The 16,695-nt window shown below is 53.2% G+C and overlaps 1 protein-coding gene across 4 annotated transcripts in view; it reads left to right on the top strand.

Annotated features, from left to right (window-relative positions):
- The window catches only part of SRGAP3 (SLIT-ROBO Rho GTPase activating protein 3), an 80,215-nt gene that overhangs the window by 36,049 nt on the left and 27,471 nt on the right, over positions 1-16,695 (top strand). For all 4 annotated transcript variants that reach the window (XR_009278315.1, XM_058845418.1, XM_058845417.1 and 1 more), the window contains exons 3-5: positions 5,815-5,977; positions 11,632-11,694; positions 15,527-15,712. Coding sequence is in view for 3 of the 4 variants with exons in the window: in XM_058845418.1 (XP_058701401.1) it covers positions 5,815-5,977; positions 11,632-11,694; positions 15,527-15,712 (412 nt within the window). In the remaining variant the exon portion in view is untranslated. The remainder of the gene's footprint in view (positions 1-5,814; positions 5,978-11,631; positions 11,695-15,526; positions 15,713-16,695) is intronic.

Raw genomic sequence — 16,695 nt, 5'->3', positions numbered from 1 at the left:
AGCACTGGAGGTTGGTTTGGAGCTGTGCAGTGGAGTGAAGTCCATCATGTCAGCGGTGATCTCCTCTGTGTCATCCCTGCGTGGGGCTCACGGAAGAAACGGGACATCTTTCTCTGCAAGACTTCCACCCCAGCATCGCTGACCTGTGCTGTGTGAATTACACCTACCACGCACTTCTGGAGCAACACAATAACAATAGGAACTGGGGACTAGGAAGGAGTCAAACCCCTTCATTTTTGGAAGGGTCTTGAATTCAGCCATGACTTGATTGTGCAAATAGTGGTGGGCCTGGTCTGTAGCCCTGGTTTCTGTGTGTAGCCCATTCATCAGCTGTCCAGGTGCTGCATGTTTCATGCAGGCTCACTGGCAGGCTCAGGCTTGGAAGCAGTTTCTGGAAATGGAGTTTACTGCAGTTTATTTGCAATAAAGTATGTGGTTTTTCTGTGCTTAGCTGTACGGTGTTGGAGGGAGGCAGATCCTTAGTGGAAATATTGTGAAACAAAGCTTTGAAGTAGGAAATATGAACTGAATCTTGGGATTGTGTGAGAACCAAACCAGTGATGCAATTGTGAAATCCATGAATATGTAAACGTGTTTTGAAAAGCAGCTTCTTTTCAGTTTAACCACACTTGTGAGCTTGGCTAAAACAGAAAATATCTGAAAAAAATAGAAACAAAACCAAACTTGACTCAGAGTTTCAGTTTGGAGGTGACTGCTCTGTGGTGAGGATATGGCTTGTGCCATTCTGCTGGCTCCATGGAGGCCACTGCCCATTGCAGCTGGGGGCTGCTCCTGCTCCCTGTGCATGTGCCAGCCCAGAGGTGCCCGGCTGGGCTCTGCGGGGTGACGCTTGCTGCTCCTGCTGGGTGTCAGCAGCTGCTGCTCTTGTTGTGTCCCTTGCCACAGCCAGCTCTCCTGGAGTGTCAGGGGATCTCACTGGGCAGCACGAGTGGTGCCAGAGCTGTGCCCTGTGGGATGTGTGCCCTGTGCCTGTTGGGATGTGTGCCCTGTGTCTGTTGGGATGTGTGCCCTGTGCCCGTTGGGATGTGTGCCCTGTGCCCGTTGGGATGTGTGCCCTGTGCCCGTTGGGATGTGTGCCCTGTGCCCGTTGGGATGTGTGCCCTGTGCCCGTTGGGATGTGTGCCCTGTGCCCGTTGGGATGTGTGCCCTGTGCCCGTTGGGATGTGTGCCCTGTGCCCGTTGGGATGTGTGCCCTGTGCCTGTTGGGATGTGTGCCCTGTGCCTGTTGGGATGTGTGCCCTGTGCCTGTTGGGATGTGTGCCCTGTGCCTGTTGGGATGTGTGCCCTGTGCCCATTGGGATGTGTGCCCTGTGCCCATTGGGATGTGTGCCCTGTGCCCAGTGGATGTGTGCCCTGTGCCTGTTGGGATGTGTGCCCTGTGCCTGTTGGGATGTGTGCCCTGTGCCTGTTGGGATGTGTGCCCTGTGCCTGTTGGGATGTGTGCCCTGTGCCCGTTGGGATGTGTGCCCTGTGCCTGTTGGGATGTGTGCCCTGTGCCCAGTGGATGTGTGCCCTGTGCCTGTTGGGATGTGTGCCCTGTGCCTGTTGGGATGTGTGCCCTGTGCCTGTTGGGATGTGTGCCCTGTGCCCGTTGGGATGTGTGCCCTGTGCCCGTTGGGATGTGTGCCCTGTGCCCAGTGGATGTGTGCCCTGTGCCTGTTGGGATGTGTGCCCTGTGCCCAGTGGGATGTGTGCCCTGTGCTCGTTGGGATGTGTGCCCTGTGCCCAGTGGATGTGTGCCCTGTGCCCATTGGGATGTGTGCCCTGTGCCCAGTGGATGTGTGCCCTGTGCCTGTTGGGATGTGTGCCCTGTGTCTGTTGGGATGTGTGCCCTGTGCCCGTTGGGATGTGTGCCCTGTGCCCAGTGGATGTGTGCCCTGTGCCTGTTGGGATGTGTGCCCTGTGCCTGTTGGGATGTGTGCCCTGTGCCCAGTGGATGTGTGCCCTGTGCCCAGTGGGATGTGTCCCCTGTGCCTGTTGGGATGTGTGCCCTGTGTCTGTTGGGATGTGTGCCCTGTGTCTGTTGGGATGTGTGCCCTGTGCCTGTTGGGATGTGTGCCCTGTGCCCGTTGGGATGTGTGCCCTGTGCCCATTGGGATGTGTGCCCTGTGCCTGTTGGGATGTGTGCCCTGTGTCTGTTGGGATGTGTGCCCTGTGCCTGTTGGGATGTGTGCCCTGTGCCCGTTGGGATGTGTGCCCTGTGTCTGTTGGGATGTGTGCCCTGTGCCCAGTGGATGTGTGCCCTGTGCCCAGTGGATGTGTGCCCTGTGCCCGTTGGGATGTGTGCCCTGTGCCCAGTGGATGTGTGCCCTGTGTCTGTTGGGATGTGTGCCCTGTGCCCGTTGGGATGTGTGCCCTGTGCCCGTTGGGATGTGTGCCCTGTGTCTGTTGGGATGTGTGCCCTGTGCCCAGTGGATGTGTGCCCTGTGCCCAGTGGATGTGTGCCCTGTGCCCGTTGGGATGTGTGCCCTGTGCCCAGTGGATGTGTGCCCTGTGTCTGTTGGGATGTGTGCCCTGTGCCTGTTGGGATGTGTGCCCTGTGTCTGTTGGGATGTGTGCCCTGTGCCCAGTGGATGTGTGCCCTGTGCCTGTTGGGATGTGTGCCCTGTGCCCGTTGGGATGTGTGCCCTGTGCCCTTTGGGATGTGTGCCCTGTGCCCGTTGGGATGTGTGCCCTGTGCCCGTTGGGATGTGTGCCCTGTGCCCGTTGGGATGTGTGCCCTGTGTCTGTTGGGATGTGTGCCCTGTGCCCGTTGGGATGTGTGCCCTGTGCCCGTTGGGATGTGTGCCCTGTGCCTGTTGGGATGTGTGCCCTGTGCCCAGTGGATGTGTGCCCTGTGCCCGTTGGGATGTGTGCCCTGTGCCCAGTGGATGTGTGCCCTGTGCCCGTTGGGATGTGTGCCCTGTGCCCGTTGGGATGTGTGCCCTGTGTCTGTTGGGATGTGTGCCCTGTGCCCGTTGGGATGTGTGCCCTGTGCCTGTTGGGATGTGTGCCCTGTGCCTGTTGGGATGTGTGCCCTGTGCCCAGTGGATGTGTGCCCTGTGTCTGTTGGGTTGTGTGCCCTGTGCCCTGTGGGATGTGTGCCCTGTGCCTGTTGGGATGTGTGCCCTGTGCCTGTTGGGATGTGTGCCCTGTGCCCAGTGGATGTGTGCCCTGTGCCTGTTGGGATGTGTGCCCTGTGCCCAGTGGATGTGTGCCCTGTGCCCATTGGGATGTGTGCCCTGTGCCCATTGGGATGTGTGCCCTGTGCCCAGTGGATGTGTGCCCTGTGCCCATTGGATGTGTGCCCTGTGCCCATTGGATGTGTGCCCTGTGCCCATTGGATGTGTGCCCTGTGCCCAGTGGATGTGTGCCCTGTGCCCAGTGGGATGTGTCCCCTGTGTCTGTTGGGATGTGTGCCCTGTGCCTGTTGGGATGTGTGCCCTGTGCCCATTGGGATGTGTGCCCTGTGCCCGTTGGGATGTGTGCCCTGTGCCCAGTGGATGTGTGCCCTGTGCCTGTTGGGATGTGTGCCCTGTGCCTGTTGGGATGTGTGCCCTGTGCCCGTTGGGATGTGTGCCCTGTGTCTGTTGGGATGTGTGCCCTGTGCCCAGTGGATGTGTGCCCTGTGCCTGTTGGGATGTGTGCCCTGTGCCCAGTGGATGTGTCCCCTGTGTCTGTTGGGATGTGTGCCCTGTGCCTGTTGGGATGTGTGCCCTGTGCCCAGTGGATGTGTGCCCTGTGCCTGTTGGGTTGTGTGCCCTGTGTCTGTTGGGATGTGTGCCCTGTGCCCAGTGGATGTGTGCCCTGTGCCTGTTGGGATGTGTGCCCTGTGTCTGTTGGGATGTGTGCCCTGTGTCTGTTGGGATGTGTGCCCTGTGCCCAGTGGATGTGTGCCCTGTGCCCGTTGGGATGTGTGCCCTGTGTCTGTTGGGATGTGTGCCCTGTGCCCAGTGGATGTGTGCCCTGTGCCCGTTGGGTTGTGTGCCCTGTGTCTGTTGGGATGTGTGCCCTGTGCCCAGTGGATGTGTGCCCTGTGTCTGTTGGGATGTGTGCCCTGTGCCTGTTGGGATGTGTGCCCTGTGCCCAGTGGATGTGTGCCCTGTGCCCAGTGGATGTGTGCCCTGTGCCCGTTGGGATGTGTGCCCTGTGCCCGTTGGGATGTGTGCCCTGTGCCCGTTGGGATGTGTGCCCTGTGCCTGGCACAGGCTGTGCCCCAGGGCCATGTGGCACCACCGGTGGCCCAGAACCAGGTGCTGGTCCTGGCTGCTCTCCTTGCAGCACCTCAGCCCGAGCTCTTCACCTTCTCCTCCCCGGCCCCCAGTGCTTGTCCCTGTCTCTTCTGCCAGCAGTATCTGTGAAAGTCTCCCAGCTGGAATTGTGCCCTTTGTTCCAGATGAAGCTCCTGTCGTTCAGTTCAGTTCAGTGGCCAAAGACTGCAGCTGCTGTTCAGTGCCTTTCACACAGAGCCTGGGCTTTGCCTGCTTGCTGCCCTTCTCCTCACCAGCCCCAGGCTCTTTACAGTCTATTTCTTCCTCTAACCCCTGGTGATTTTTTTTCCTGTTTCAGCTGCAAGAGCAGTGATTTCTGCTGTTACATTACTAAATCCTATTTATTCCATATTACTAAATCCCATTTAATCTGTTTACTCGGTCTCTCCAGTGTGAGGCTTTACTGCTGTCTTACGCCAGGCTCTGCTGCTGCTGAGTTGCTGTTCAGATCCTCTCTGTCCTTTTGGCATCTGACTGTTGTGTGTTGGTTGTGTGGTGCTGGATGCTGCAGTGTGCACCAAGGAGTTGAAGAAATTGGCCAGTAAGGAGCTCTGGTTCAGAGATGGAACCCACAAAGGTTCAGGGGTGTCTGGCTTCACCCATTAGCTCACAGCATTATTAGGGCTCTCCATTGCTTGCAGTTCTAGAAGCTGCTGCTGTGCAGTGTCCACAGGTGACAGTGATTTCCAGTGTTCCAAAAGACCTGGGCACAAGTGCTGGTGTTGGTGTTAATGGGGTCACTTTGATTTCAGTGCTTGCTCCTGCTGGGTCCTCGCTGTCCGTTCCATGCCTGGAGACTCCCTTAATACATTTTTTATTTCTAGACTGCTCTGTACCTGCCCCTACCAGGCTCATCTGCACCACTTCCCCAGCTGCTCATGTGTGTCATTATTCTGGTGAGGCTGTGACACTCTCAAGATTCCCAGTCCCTTCATCTCCTTTGTCCCCATGCAGCCACGTGCAGCGGGCTGTGCCCAGCCCTGGCTCTGGCAATCGCTGCGGTGCCGTGGCTCGCGGTGGCTCCAGCTCCACACTCATCAGTTTTCTGTCTGTGTGTGTGTGCAGAGGTGTCTGCAGTCTTCAGGCTGTCCCCTCCAGCATACCTGAGTGTGTTCATGTTGTGCACTGGTAATGTTGGATGCAGAACCCTTCCATGAGCGCTTTTTAGTGGACTAAACCCAGCAGAGTGTATTGGGTGGCAAAGGGCCCTTCTGCAGTGGAGTCACAGCCCTGTTTGTAGTGGGAGTGGAAAGAATGAGCAAAACTCTCTCCCTTTCCAGGGATGTCTGTTCTCCTGTGCCATCTTCCAGAACACTCCATTTGGGCAGGGGCTGGCTGGGGGCCCGGTGTGGTATGGGTGCTTGTGTGCCACTGGACATCCCTGCGTGGCAGTGCTGGTACAGCTGGGACAGATCATGCCCCAAATCCAGTGACCGTGTGCAGGGGAGGGAGGCAATGTGCTGGCAGCATTCATTTGAAAATGTGTGCCTTTTTGATGTGTTCACCTGACCTTTTTTGCGTTTTTTCCCCCACAATTCTGTAGGAAAGATCAGCACCTCCTTTCCCCTGTGAACTGCTGGTACCTGGTTCTGACGCAGACCCGGCGGGAGAGCCGAGACCACGCCACCCTGAACGACATCTTCATGAACAATGTCATCGTCCGGCTGTCCCAGATCAGCGAGGATGTCATCAGGCTCTTCAAAAAGGTAACAGCCAGGGCAGCCTTGCTTCATGAGTGTCCATCCTGGCATTCGAGTCTAAAATAGAACTGTAAATGTTGCAGAGCAGATCTTGCAAGGGACCCTCACTAAAACTCTTCCCAGGCAGTGTTTCCTGGAGTTTTAAAGAAACTGAGATCTAGACCTGTCAGGTCTAGAGTGTGAGGTGTGACCTGGTGCTCAAAGTGTCAGTGCCAGAGAAATGAGAGGCAGAAATGTGATGACTTCTTTTGAAGACTCTTTGGGGGACTTCAGAGAACAGGTCAGAACAAGTTTGTTGGGTGGAACGTTGCTCAAGAGCAGGACAGCTAGGAGGCAGTTACAAAAGGAGTCAGTGTGGCCTCCTGAAGGGAAGAATCACGCCTCAGAAATTTGGTGCAGGTATTTCCAGGAGCCCGAGTTCATGTCATGACCTGGTGCAGGGCCCTCGCTGGAAAGGAGCCTCAGCTGAAATTCTTGAAGAGCTGTTGAAGAGTAGAGAGGGGTTGTTTTGTGGATTAATGATTAGTTAAAAGACAGGAAAAAAGGGAAGGAGAGTTCCAATGCATTTCCTAATAAATTATTTGGAAAAAGCCTGAATAGTAAGATGACAAAATCTGCTAATGATACAGAATTATTAATGATAACCAAATTAAAAAGGAACATCAGAGACTTCTGAGAATCACACAGTCAGGTGGACCAGGACTGTTCATTGAAGGTGAGGAGTGTAGTAAGAGCACAGAGTCCCAGCAGAGGGTAGGCTCAGTGGCTTTGTTTTCATCAGGGCCAGCTGGGGACTGTAGTGAGGAAGCAGGGTGAGCCACAGGGCACCTGCCTCTCCAGCAGGAGAATGCTCATAATCAGGGCTTATCTTGAAATTTCAGCCTGACTGCAGAATAAATTTCATGCGGTATTTTTATGGCCAGTTTCCTCTAGTTTATAGAGCTGACCTAGAAATTAAACTGCAAGGTCGGGTTTGTGTTGGCTGATTTGATATGGATACCATCCCTTTTCCTGTTCTCCAGTCCTGCAGAAATGGAGATATTTGGTATATGTTGGCTAGTCCAGTTCTATCTCAAAATGTTCCTCCTGTTTGCATTTTGCTCTGAACTGGTTTTTGAGATTTATATTTAATGTATCCTTCTGCTTTTCCTGCTCATGTCTGTGGATAGTGTGTCTGGTTTGGAAGCACAGGACAAACTCAGCCAGCTTACAAACAAGGACATGTATTCAGTGTTCTGAGTGTTCTCCCGTTGTATGTCAGTCCTCAGCCAGGACGGGATGTGAAGTATTTCATCCATCCAGCAGAATTATTTCTTTGTGTTTGGTTTTCTTTTACCTCCCCTCATTTTTGAACTTAAATTTCAACCTAAGGCTCAACACTTAAATTGAAATGGTTGCTCCTTGTTTCTCCCTCCTCTATCTGTTGCCAGGAGAGCTGGTGTGACTGCAGGCTGTGAGAGCCAGCACCTGCTTTGCATCCACAGAAACCTTTACAGTTTGTGGGCATCTGTAATTCCACTGTGTTTGTTCCTTGGGCTGACCTGTCCTTGGAAATAATGTTCAGCTAAATCAGGGAAAAAACTTACTTTGTGTCAATGTTTGCCTTCTATGTGGACAGGGAGGCTGCCACTTTGGGGCATATTCAGGGTGTTTATTTTTCTCAACCTATGGCATGCCATGTCTGAAGGGGTCTGAGGCTGCACTTCCCACTTCACAGCCAGTGCTCAGTGGGCACCTGTGTGGAAACAGGAGGATGCTGGTAAATGGATTTTGAAGATCCAGCCTTGCAGTGTATGAGGCTGCTCAGAGAAAGGATCTTTCACTGTGGTGTCCAGCCTGGCTTTGAGCGTGGTGGGTAAAGTGCTCCAAGCCCCCTCCAGGGGGGCCAGGCTGCTGGTACCTAACCTGGCAGCAGAAGGGTTAAAGCACCCACAGTCGTGGTTCAGCTGCTGGGTGTGCTGGAAATTGCTCTTTGATGGTAAATTAGGGTAACGTTTTTTTCCAGAAATGTCACTTCTAATTCTTCCCATCTAGAGTTTATTAATGGGCTGTGACATGCTGCGGGGACATAAGGAACCGGGAGGTTTTGTGTTTCCTGCCTTCATTATGTAAATGTAAACAGTCCCAGGGAAGCGGCAGCGAGGGCTCGCGGGGTTCAGGAGGAGCAATGGCTCAGCAAGTGCTGATCTGCCTGGAAAGATGTGGGGTGCTGAGCTGGGGTGCCAGGCTGCTCCCTCGGCTTCCCTGGGTGAGCCTGGCAGCAGTGGGGTCACCCATCACCGAATGGGGCACTGCTCTTGGTTCCTTTCCCCCGCTGGCCGGCAGCTCCAACGCCTCCTCTCGTGTCCAGCTGGGAACCCTTCCAACCCAAACCAGCCTGTGCCTCTCTGAGGAAGCAGGAGAGGAAAATTCAATTGGGCAAATTTCCCTGGAGCTTGCAGTGTGAGTCACGTTCCCGAGGCAGGAGGAGATGATGGAGGCGAGCGTGTTGCCGTTGCTAATAGGCAGCAGTAAGTGGAGATGCTGGGATGAGTCCCTGCAGGGATCTGGCTCTCTCTGCTCTCAGGGCAGGTCTGACACCATGAAACCTCACAGTGTGTCCTGGCAGCCTCAAACCCAGCGTGAGGGACCCGTTGCCAGGCAGGTACGTGCTCCACTCTCACCTTGTGCTGTGGGGAAGGAAGTTTGATGCTTCTTCCAGGTATGGGATACAGGAAATTACACATTTGAGACAGAGCATTGCTATGTCCAAAATGAGGGTGCTGGGTTATTCCCCAGTGTGGGAATGTGCTGTGACAGTGAATTTAATTACAGCCCATCCTGCATTGTCCTGGATGGAGGTTGGATGAAGAAGTGGTGTCTGGATGGGAGCTCTTGTCTTTGCTCTAGAATAAGTGTTCTCTGTTGCTGTCATCCCTGCTGCTGCTTCCCCATACTTTGTCAGCAGTGGCAGGAATTTTAATAAATTGCTAACTTGAAGCCATTGGTGTTTCAGTGAACAACTACGAGTTTTAGGGAGGAATGTGAGGCATAAAGGAAACAGATAAATTGTAGTTTGGGTTTTGTGGATTGTCCCAGGGAACAGGAATGATGTTTTGGTGTTGTCCCCTATAAGCACACAAATATAATTTCTCCATTGGAGAAAGGGAAGGCAGCAGGTTGGGAGGAGAGGCAAATCCTTCAGCTGCTCGCTTGCCTCTGCTTGAAAGAGGCTTCAGCATCCTCACTGTGGGCACTCGCTGCCCTCTGGGATGCTGGGAGACTCCAAACACACTGCAGAGCCTTTGGCTCCCTGCAGCAGGGGGCCATGTGTTGGGCTGTGGTTTCTGTAAGCAAATGGCTCTTTATCTGTGCTCCCCACCTGTGGTTGCCTGTGCAGGTGTAGCTCATGGAACAACACACTGAGCCAGTTTGTATTGCTCTGTTTTGGAGTCTAAAATTGGGTTTGAAAATTACAGCTTTGTGGCCTTGCCCTGCATGGTGCAGGAAATGCAGGGCAGAGCAGGAGCTGCAGCTCAGCCTGGGCTGTGGCTTCTGCCACCAGCCTGTCCTGTCCTCCTCCCCAGGCTCTTGGGAAGCCTTGATTTGGGGAGTGGCCTGTGACTCGTGGGGATGGCAGGGGGGTACGTGAGACTGGGCTCCTGCAGGATGTGGGCTCCAAGCCCCCTGTTTGTACACCCTTGACTGTAATAACTCAAATTAGAATCACAGAATTGTTCAGGTTGTAAAAGCTCTCTGAGACCATCAAGTCCAACCCTTCCCCTAGCACTGCCAAGGCCACCACTAACCCATGTCCCCAAGTGCCACATTCACACAGCTTTTAAATCCCTCCAGGAGCAAAGAAGAAATTTTTCCTAATATTCAAGCTAAACCACCCTGGCACAACTTGAGGCTGTTTCCTCTTCTCCTGTCCCTTATTCCCTGGCTGCACCATCCTGTCAGGGAGTTGTAGAGATTGAGAAGGTCCCCAGATATCTTTGGGCTGTGTCTGGGGGGATGCACACCTATCATGGCTCTGCTGTGAATTAGCAAGCCCCAGTGAGATTCCTGATGACCAGTGATGGCAATGATGACCATTAGTGTGGGTGGGCAGGGGACAGGGACTGGGGTCCAGTCCAGATGAGGGTTCCTGGTGGCCCTGGGCCTCAAGTGAGCACCTTTTGGTCACTGGCATCATCCATGGGAGTGGGACCAGTGTGCATCAGTCGGGGCTCTGGGGATGGACTGTCCAGGGGATGGGTCCCCTGACACTGACTCACAGACACTCTGTGGTTGCTGGGTGGGACTTTCACCCTTCAGACTCCTTGATCAGGCTTTGCTTTAAGTCTAGCTTCTAATAATCTAGATTAAACTTTCCACATAGGTTGTGCCATTGACTGGAATTAGAGGACCTTTCCATGTTGAGGGCTTCTCTCATACCCAGCCTGATGGAATGTTGTTTTCCCTGCCCACGTGCACAAAACCTCCTGGAGTTATTTGAGGAAATCTGGAAGAAACTGCTCAGTTTTGTTTTGGTTTGGTTTAGGGGAGGGAGGAGGGGGGTGTCTAAACTTAGTTTAAACACATCTTCAAGCTATAATAAGTATTTTCTAGCCAAGAAGATTCCACGGAGAGATTTGTGGTGTAATTACAGGGAGGCAGGAAAGCAGAGCGAGCACATCCCAGCACCTCCAGCTGCTGGCTTCCAGTAGAGTTGGTTTGATCTGCAGCCAAGCTCCAGTGCTGGGCAGCTCCCCATGCTGTGGCCTCTGCATGAAGGGCTGTGTCCATGCTCTAGGAGGCTGTGACTGCATCTGCCCCGTCCTGCCTGGCAAGGAAAGGGAAAACACAGGCTGATAATGGGATTTCAGCAGACAGGAGAATGCCAGGAGTTCCTCACTGGCAGTGAGTGTCTCCTCAGCTGGCTGAACTTTGCCTGCTGCTGTTGTGAAACTGGAAACTTTATTATATAACTGTGGTGTAGCTATTTTGTAGTGTCCTTTTTCAGAGACGCTTTGGTTCACCCGGGTCAGAATTGTGAAAATGAGCTACTGAGGAGAAGCTGGGAGGCTGGGTCATGGCCAAGGGAAACATAAACCTGGGGTGCCAGTGCTGGGGAGCTCTGATAATCTTTGCTCTGAAATACCAGCATTGGCTGGAAATGGCAGGTCCAGCAGCAGATGTGTTTAATCACAGAGCAGCAGAGTGTTTAGATCAAGACAGATTGACAGGTGATGCTGTGGGGCTGCAGAGTGCCAGTCTAGGGAACTGCAAACCCACAAATGGCTGTGTACACCCTGCCAGTCTCAAAGTGAGTCTCTGCCAGTCCCCAAACTGGGGAGAATGTTGCATGTTTTACCCAAACGGGGAGTTGACTGTGGGCTGGGAATGAATTCTACCAGTCACAGGGCAAAGCAGTATTGCCTTTAATCTTAGATTCATCTGTTTTGCAGGATAAATAAGTTAAATTATGTGAAATTCCTCCTTATGGTCTCAGAAACTGAGGTTGGGTGATCCATGGGCAAACACCAACCTCAAATGAATACGAAGCAGTTCTGAAACTGCATGAGACTTTGCTGCACTGTGTATTCACATTTATGATTCCTCTGAAATGTATTTTCATTTCAGAACTGCGAGTTTTGAGCAAAACAGTCTCACCTCTTCTTGTTTTTGTCTTGCAGAGCAAGGAGATTGGCCTGCAGATGCATGAAGAGCTCCTGAAAGTCACCAATGAGCTCTACACGGTGAGCGAAGAGCCGATGCCACCATTCCCGGCCGGCAGCGTGGGGAGCAGGGACCTTTGGCAGAGCACATCTGAGGAGGCTCTGCCCTGGCCATCCTGCTGCATGGCCATTCCTTCCCCTCACATCCTCTGGGAGAGTCTCTCCCTGGTGGCAGTGCTGGATTTCCCTGAGCCTGAGGCCAAGGGCTGGCTCAGCTGCTTTCCCTGAGCTGGGCTGGGAATGGTGGGGATGTTCAGGTGTGATCCAGGGTGATCCCAGGCTCTGCAGTGCTCTCACCTGCCATAGCTCCAGCACCACGTTGCCTTTTGGCCCTGCTCAGCCCCTGGGCTGGTGATTTCCAGTGGCTCTGAGCTGGCTGTGCTTGTTTGTTGGACACCTCCCTGCTCCTGTGAGCCCGGGGGGATGGCTGAACATGAACATTTCCCTTCTGGGGGATGCAGAAAGCTTCTGGCTCATAGAGACTCTGCTCTTGTGCCCCAAGGAGCTCTTGGGCTGCAGAGCTGTCTGTGCCTCCCAGCGAGATCATGTGCTGTTAGTTAGGACATGGCTCTTCAAGCAGGTTCTCATAGCAGAGTAGTAAAAGTCTTTGTGTTGCTCCTGCCTCTTGCCCTGTAGCAATTGCTTTCTTAAAAAAATTATTTTATTTGTGGTTTAGGAGCAACAAAACCATATAAAGTCTGCCTTTTGTTGGAAAATTGAGATAATGTATTTGCTTTCTTTGGCTGTATCTGTAACTGGTACATAAATAATACTGCAGTAGGTTTATTCCTAAACAATCATTCCATTTCATCTCTTTGAAAAACAGGCCTAAACAACAGAGCATGAATGATTGTATTTGAAATTTCTGCCATAAATCTCCTCTTAACAGGTTTGTTCCCACATTGGCTGTTGAAGGATTTGATTGTTGTGAGACCTGCAGTGTGGGTGGACAGCAGATCAGATTAAAAAGCCTGTGTGAGATTTGGGAGTGCGTTGTTGGTAGCTGAATGTCACAAGCTGTGTTAGGGGTGGTGACTATTTAAGATTAATTACAGCAGCAGCATGACAGATGCAAAGCAAGGGAAGACTCACAAGGGCTGGGCTGCCCTGGAGAGCTGTGGAGCTGTGTGCTCTGAGCCCAGGCAGTGACAGGCCCGTCCCCGAGGGACACACTGGGGTCCCAGGTGCGAGCAGTGGCCAGGGAGGAGCACAGAGGGCGATTCTGCTCATCCTCACAGGAGCTGAGATTTCTCCCACTCACTGCTTTGCTCCATGTGCTGAGCAGAATGGGCTTGAATGGTGAAACTGGAGCAGCTGTGTGTTTGTGTTCAGCCTTGCTGCTGAGATAACAAACTGGCTGTGTCACCCAGGCAGGAAGGAGCAGGGAAGGGACACGCTGGCTTCACCAGCACGGAGAAAAAGCCTGTGGGGCAGTCAGGGTCACCTCACATCTGCTGGGTGCCAGCAGCTCCTGCTGCTCAGAGTTCTGCCCTTGAGCCATCAGGTGAAAGGGGCCCAGCTGTCCCCTGGCTCAGGGCTGCTGGGGTGGCTGGGGACACCTTTGGGACTGAGCTGCTGTTGGTGAGTTCTCTGCAGCACCTTGGGTGCCCATGGGCAGCACGGCAGCTGTGGCTGCTGACAAAAACAGACACGGGAAAAGGGCCTGGCTCTCAGGACACCAGGCTGCTGCTTCCTGAGAAATGTCCCTTGTCTGCTGTCAGCACAGGGCCTCTACCCACAGCTCATCCCTGCCCTGGCAAGGCTGCTTTTTAAGCCTCTCTGAGGGGAATTCTGTGCACTGGGTGGAAACTACAATTTTTTACAGGCTTCTCAGGCATTCTCTGTCTCAAACTTAAGCCAAAACAACCACATTGATTTTAACTCAGCCTTGTTGCTGTTCTGATGCAAGTCACCCTGTAAACTCTGCATGGAGAGAACCAAAGCCACACTGATTTTAATCAAAACGGAAGCAGATGACTTTCATTCTGAAGTGGAGATGCTTGTGAATGGTTTTGTGCAGAAATAGTTCAGCTGTGAATTAAAACCAGCTTCGTTCCTTTGGTCCCTCCTCGTGGATTCCAGCAGAGAGGTGCCACTTGGAGCTGCTAAAGGCAGAAGTCTGGGGGGGCCTGAGCCTGTACCTGTCACAGTCACCCCATTTCTGCTCTGGCTCCTCCCTGGGTCAGAACCTTGGGCATGAGCTGTTGAGGAGAACAAAGCCCTTGTAGCTGGAGACTGCCAGCAGTGCCATTTACGGCCAGTATTTTGGCAACAGCCTTTATCCAGAACATGTAATTAATATGGAAAACACAACTCGTGTTGTTAAATAACTAATGAACATTGGAACATATTTTTCCTCCTTCGCTGCAGCTAATTAACTGATTTGCAGGAAAGATCCCCGGGACGCAGCTGTGGCAGTTTGTCTTTGTGTCACAGCATTGCAAGGCAGGGACAGCGTGGTTTGATTGCAGGCAGCGAGACGGCACGAGGGAATTGCAGATCAGGGGCTGATTGCTGCAGTGCAGGTTGGCCCCGGCCAGAATTGAGGCAGATATTAAACAGAAATATCCTCTGAATTTCCAATAGTGAGCTGTGTGGCAGGGCAGCTGGTGAGGAACACTGTGAGCTGTTTAAGGTGTCTATTTTGGTTGGGTAACTGTCCCATAACCTTTGGATTTCACAAAAAACCTGCAGCTTGGACCCCTCTTACCCATTGGGCTTCTCTGTCACGTTGTGTCAGGGTCTCTGTGAGTGCTGCAGAAACCTTTCCTCTCACTGCCTGAAGCCCTGATACACAGCACTTGGCTTTTTCACTTCCCTCTGTGTTTCACAAAAATATGTAGATGGCGAGGATGAGGAGGACTCCGTGAAACCCTCTGGTCTCTCTCTTTAAGAAAATCCCAGGAATTGTCTGGTTTATGTGTGTCCTGTGACATTCACTGCAGAAAAGGCAGTTTGAAATATGTGGCTGGGATCTGTGTTAAGAATTTGCAGGGTTTGGAAATGCAGCAGCTCAGGGTCAAGGCAGGAGCCTTTGCTCACTATCCCTTGCCTGTGCCTGCAGTGGGATCTCCCTGCAGGGGAGGTTTGAGGTTTGTGCTGGGATGCAGCATTGGGAGCCTGCTTCAGCTGAGGGTTGTTCTTGGCAGGAGGAGGGATCATGTGGCTCAGCCTGACCTGCTCCAAGTCACACTCCTGGGTCCTACTGACAGCCACAGCTGAGCAAAACTGTGTTTTCTTCTCTAAGCCATGTGTAAAAATCCCTGCATGTGCGGGTTCCTGCTCTGTTTTAACCCTTGGGCCTCAGGCAGCCCATCCCAGCCCATCCCAGAGTGTCCCAGAGTGTCCCAGAGTGTCCCAGCTCATCCCAGAGTGTCCCAGAGTGTCCCAGCTCATTCCAGAGTGTCCCAGCTCATCCCAGAGTGTCCCAGCTCATCCCAGAGTGTCCCAGCTCATCCCAGAGTGTCCCAGAGTGTCCCAGCCCTGCTGAGGCTGATTGCACTGAGCAGTTGGGCACTGTGGCTGTGTCAAGGCAATGTGAAATAAACCATCCACATCCCAGGGGGAGATGATAGAAGGGGACAGTGTGACTAAAGGCATAAAGAGAGAGGAGCAGATGTGTCCCTCTTGCCAGCTCCGTTAAAGTGATCCAGTGTGCCCTTTGGGCTTCTGTTTCTGAAAGGGAAGGTTGTGGTGGAATTTTGCCTGTAGAGTGTTCCAGGATCAGCATCACCCCTGCTGGATCTGGAATGTGAAGGACAAGCCCCTCTGCCCTGGCCAGGGCTGCTGGCTTGTCCTGCTCTGGTGCCTGTGTGATCATGGGAAGGTGGCTCATGGCCTCCTGTGTCTGCAGGTGATGAAGACCTACCACATGTACCATGCAGAGAGCATCAGCGCCGAGAGCAAGCTGAAGGAGGCGGAGAAGCAGGAAGAAAAGCAGTTCAACAAGTCAGGGGACATCAGTGTGAACCTGCTGCGACATGAGGACCGGCCTCAGCGGCGCAGCTCCGTCAAGAAGATTGAGAAGATGAAGGAGAAGGTGGGTGAGAGGGAAGGAGGAGGGAGCTGGGCTGGGGCTGGGGCTCTCTGCAGGCAGTGGGGGTTGGCTTCAGCCTCATCTTTGTGAGGCCATTCCTGTATCTCTGGGAAGGGCTTGGGAAGGCCGGTGTCTCGTGTGTGTGTTCTGCTGGACAGCAACCTAAGGAGGCCATCACAAGTGTCTTCCCTGCTCCTGGCTGTGGAGAGGAGCCAGGACCAGCTTCTAGAGAAGGTTTGACTCAGAGTCAGGGTGGCATGACAGGGATGGGCAGTGCAGCCCTGCACGGGGTGATGGACCTGCACAGGAGCCACGTGGCACCTTCCTGGCTGGCTGGCTGGAGGGAGAGCTGAGGGACTTGGGGGCAATGGCTTCTGGAGGACAGGACAGGAAGGGGTGGTGGGAGCTGCTTCTCCACCAGCAGCTCAGGCCATGGGGTGCCAGGGCCTGGCTGTGCCAGGGGCCCCTGAGAGGCTGTGCTGAGGAGGGAAGGCACCAGGGTGTTCGGCTTGGCATGGTGGTGCTGCTGGTCTGGACACCAGACCCTGCTCCAGGAGACTGGGACATGTCTGTTCCTGCTAGCAAAAAAATAGTTGGATCTGTAAAATACCAGTGTTCTTCCTCTGTAGACTGTCTGGGAGTGAGAGTGCAGGATTCAGATGGATTTGCTAGGCAAAACCCTTTGTGCCATCTCAGCCTCAGCAAATCCCCCTGGCCTCAGGATCTCCACAAGTTTTTGTGTTAATTTTGGAGAAAAGGAGATAGCTTCCCCAGCCAGGACACATCTGCTCACTGGCTCATGCAGTCCTGGGGCATTTCTAGCAGTGAACTTCTTGAAAGGGTTAATCTTTTGATTTAGCCATCAGAGCAGGGATCTGCCTGAGCAGATGTCCCAGGTCTGGAGCACATCTGCTTTCCTACAGTTTTGAATTCTGGGTCCTGTTCTGAATTGTGTAGCTTGGCCTCTGGGCCAGATTCCACTTTCA

This window comes from Poecile atricapillus, chromosome 9, assembly GCF_030490865.1.
Source record: "Poecile atricapillus isolate bPoeAtr1 chromosome 9, bPoeAtr1.hap1, whole genome shotgun sequence".
Taxonomy (NCBI): Eukaryota; Metazoa; Chordata; class Aves; order Passeriformes; family Paridae; genus Poecile; species Poecile atricapillus.
This window is presented reverse-complemented; position numbering and strand designations above follow the sequence as displayed.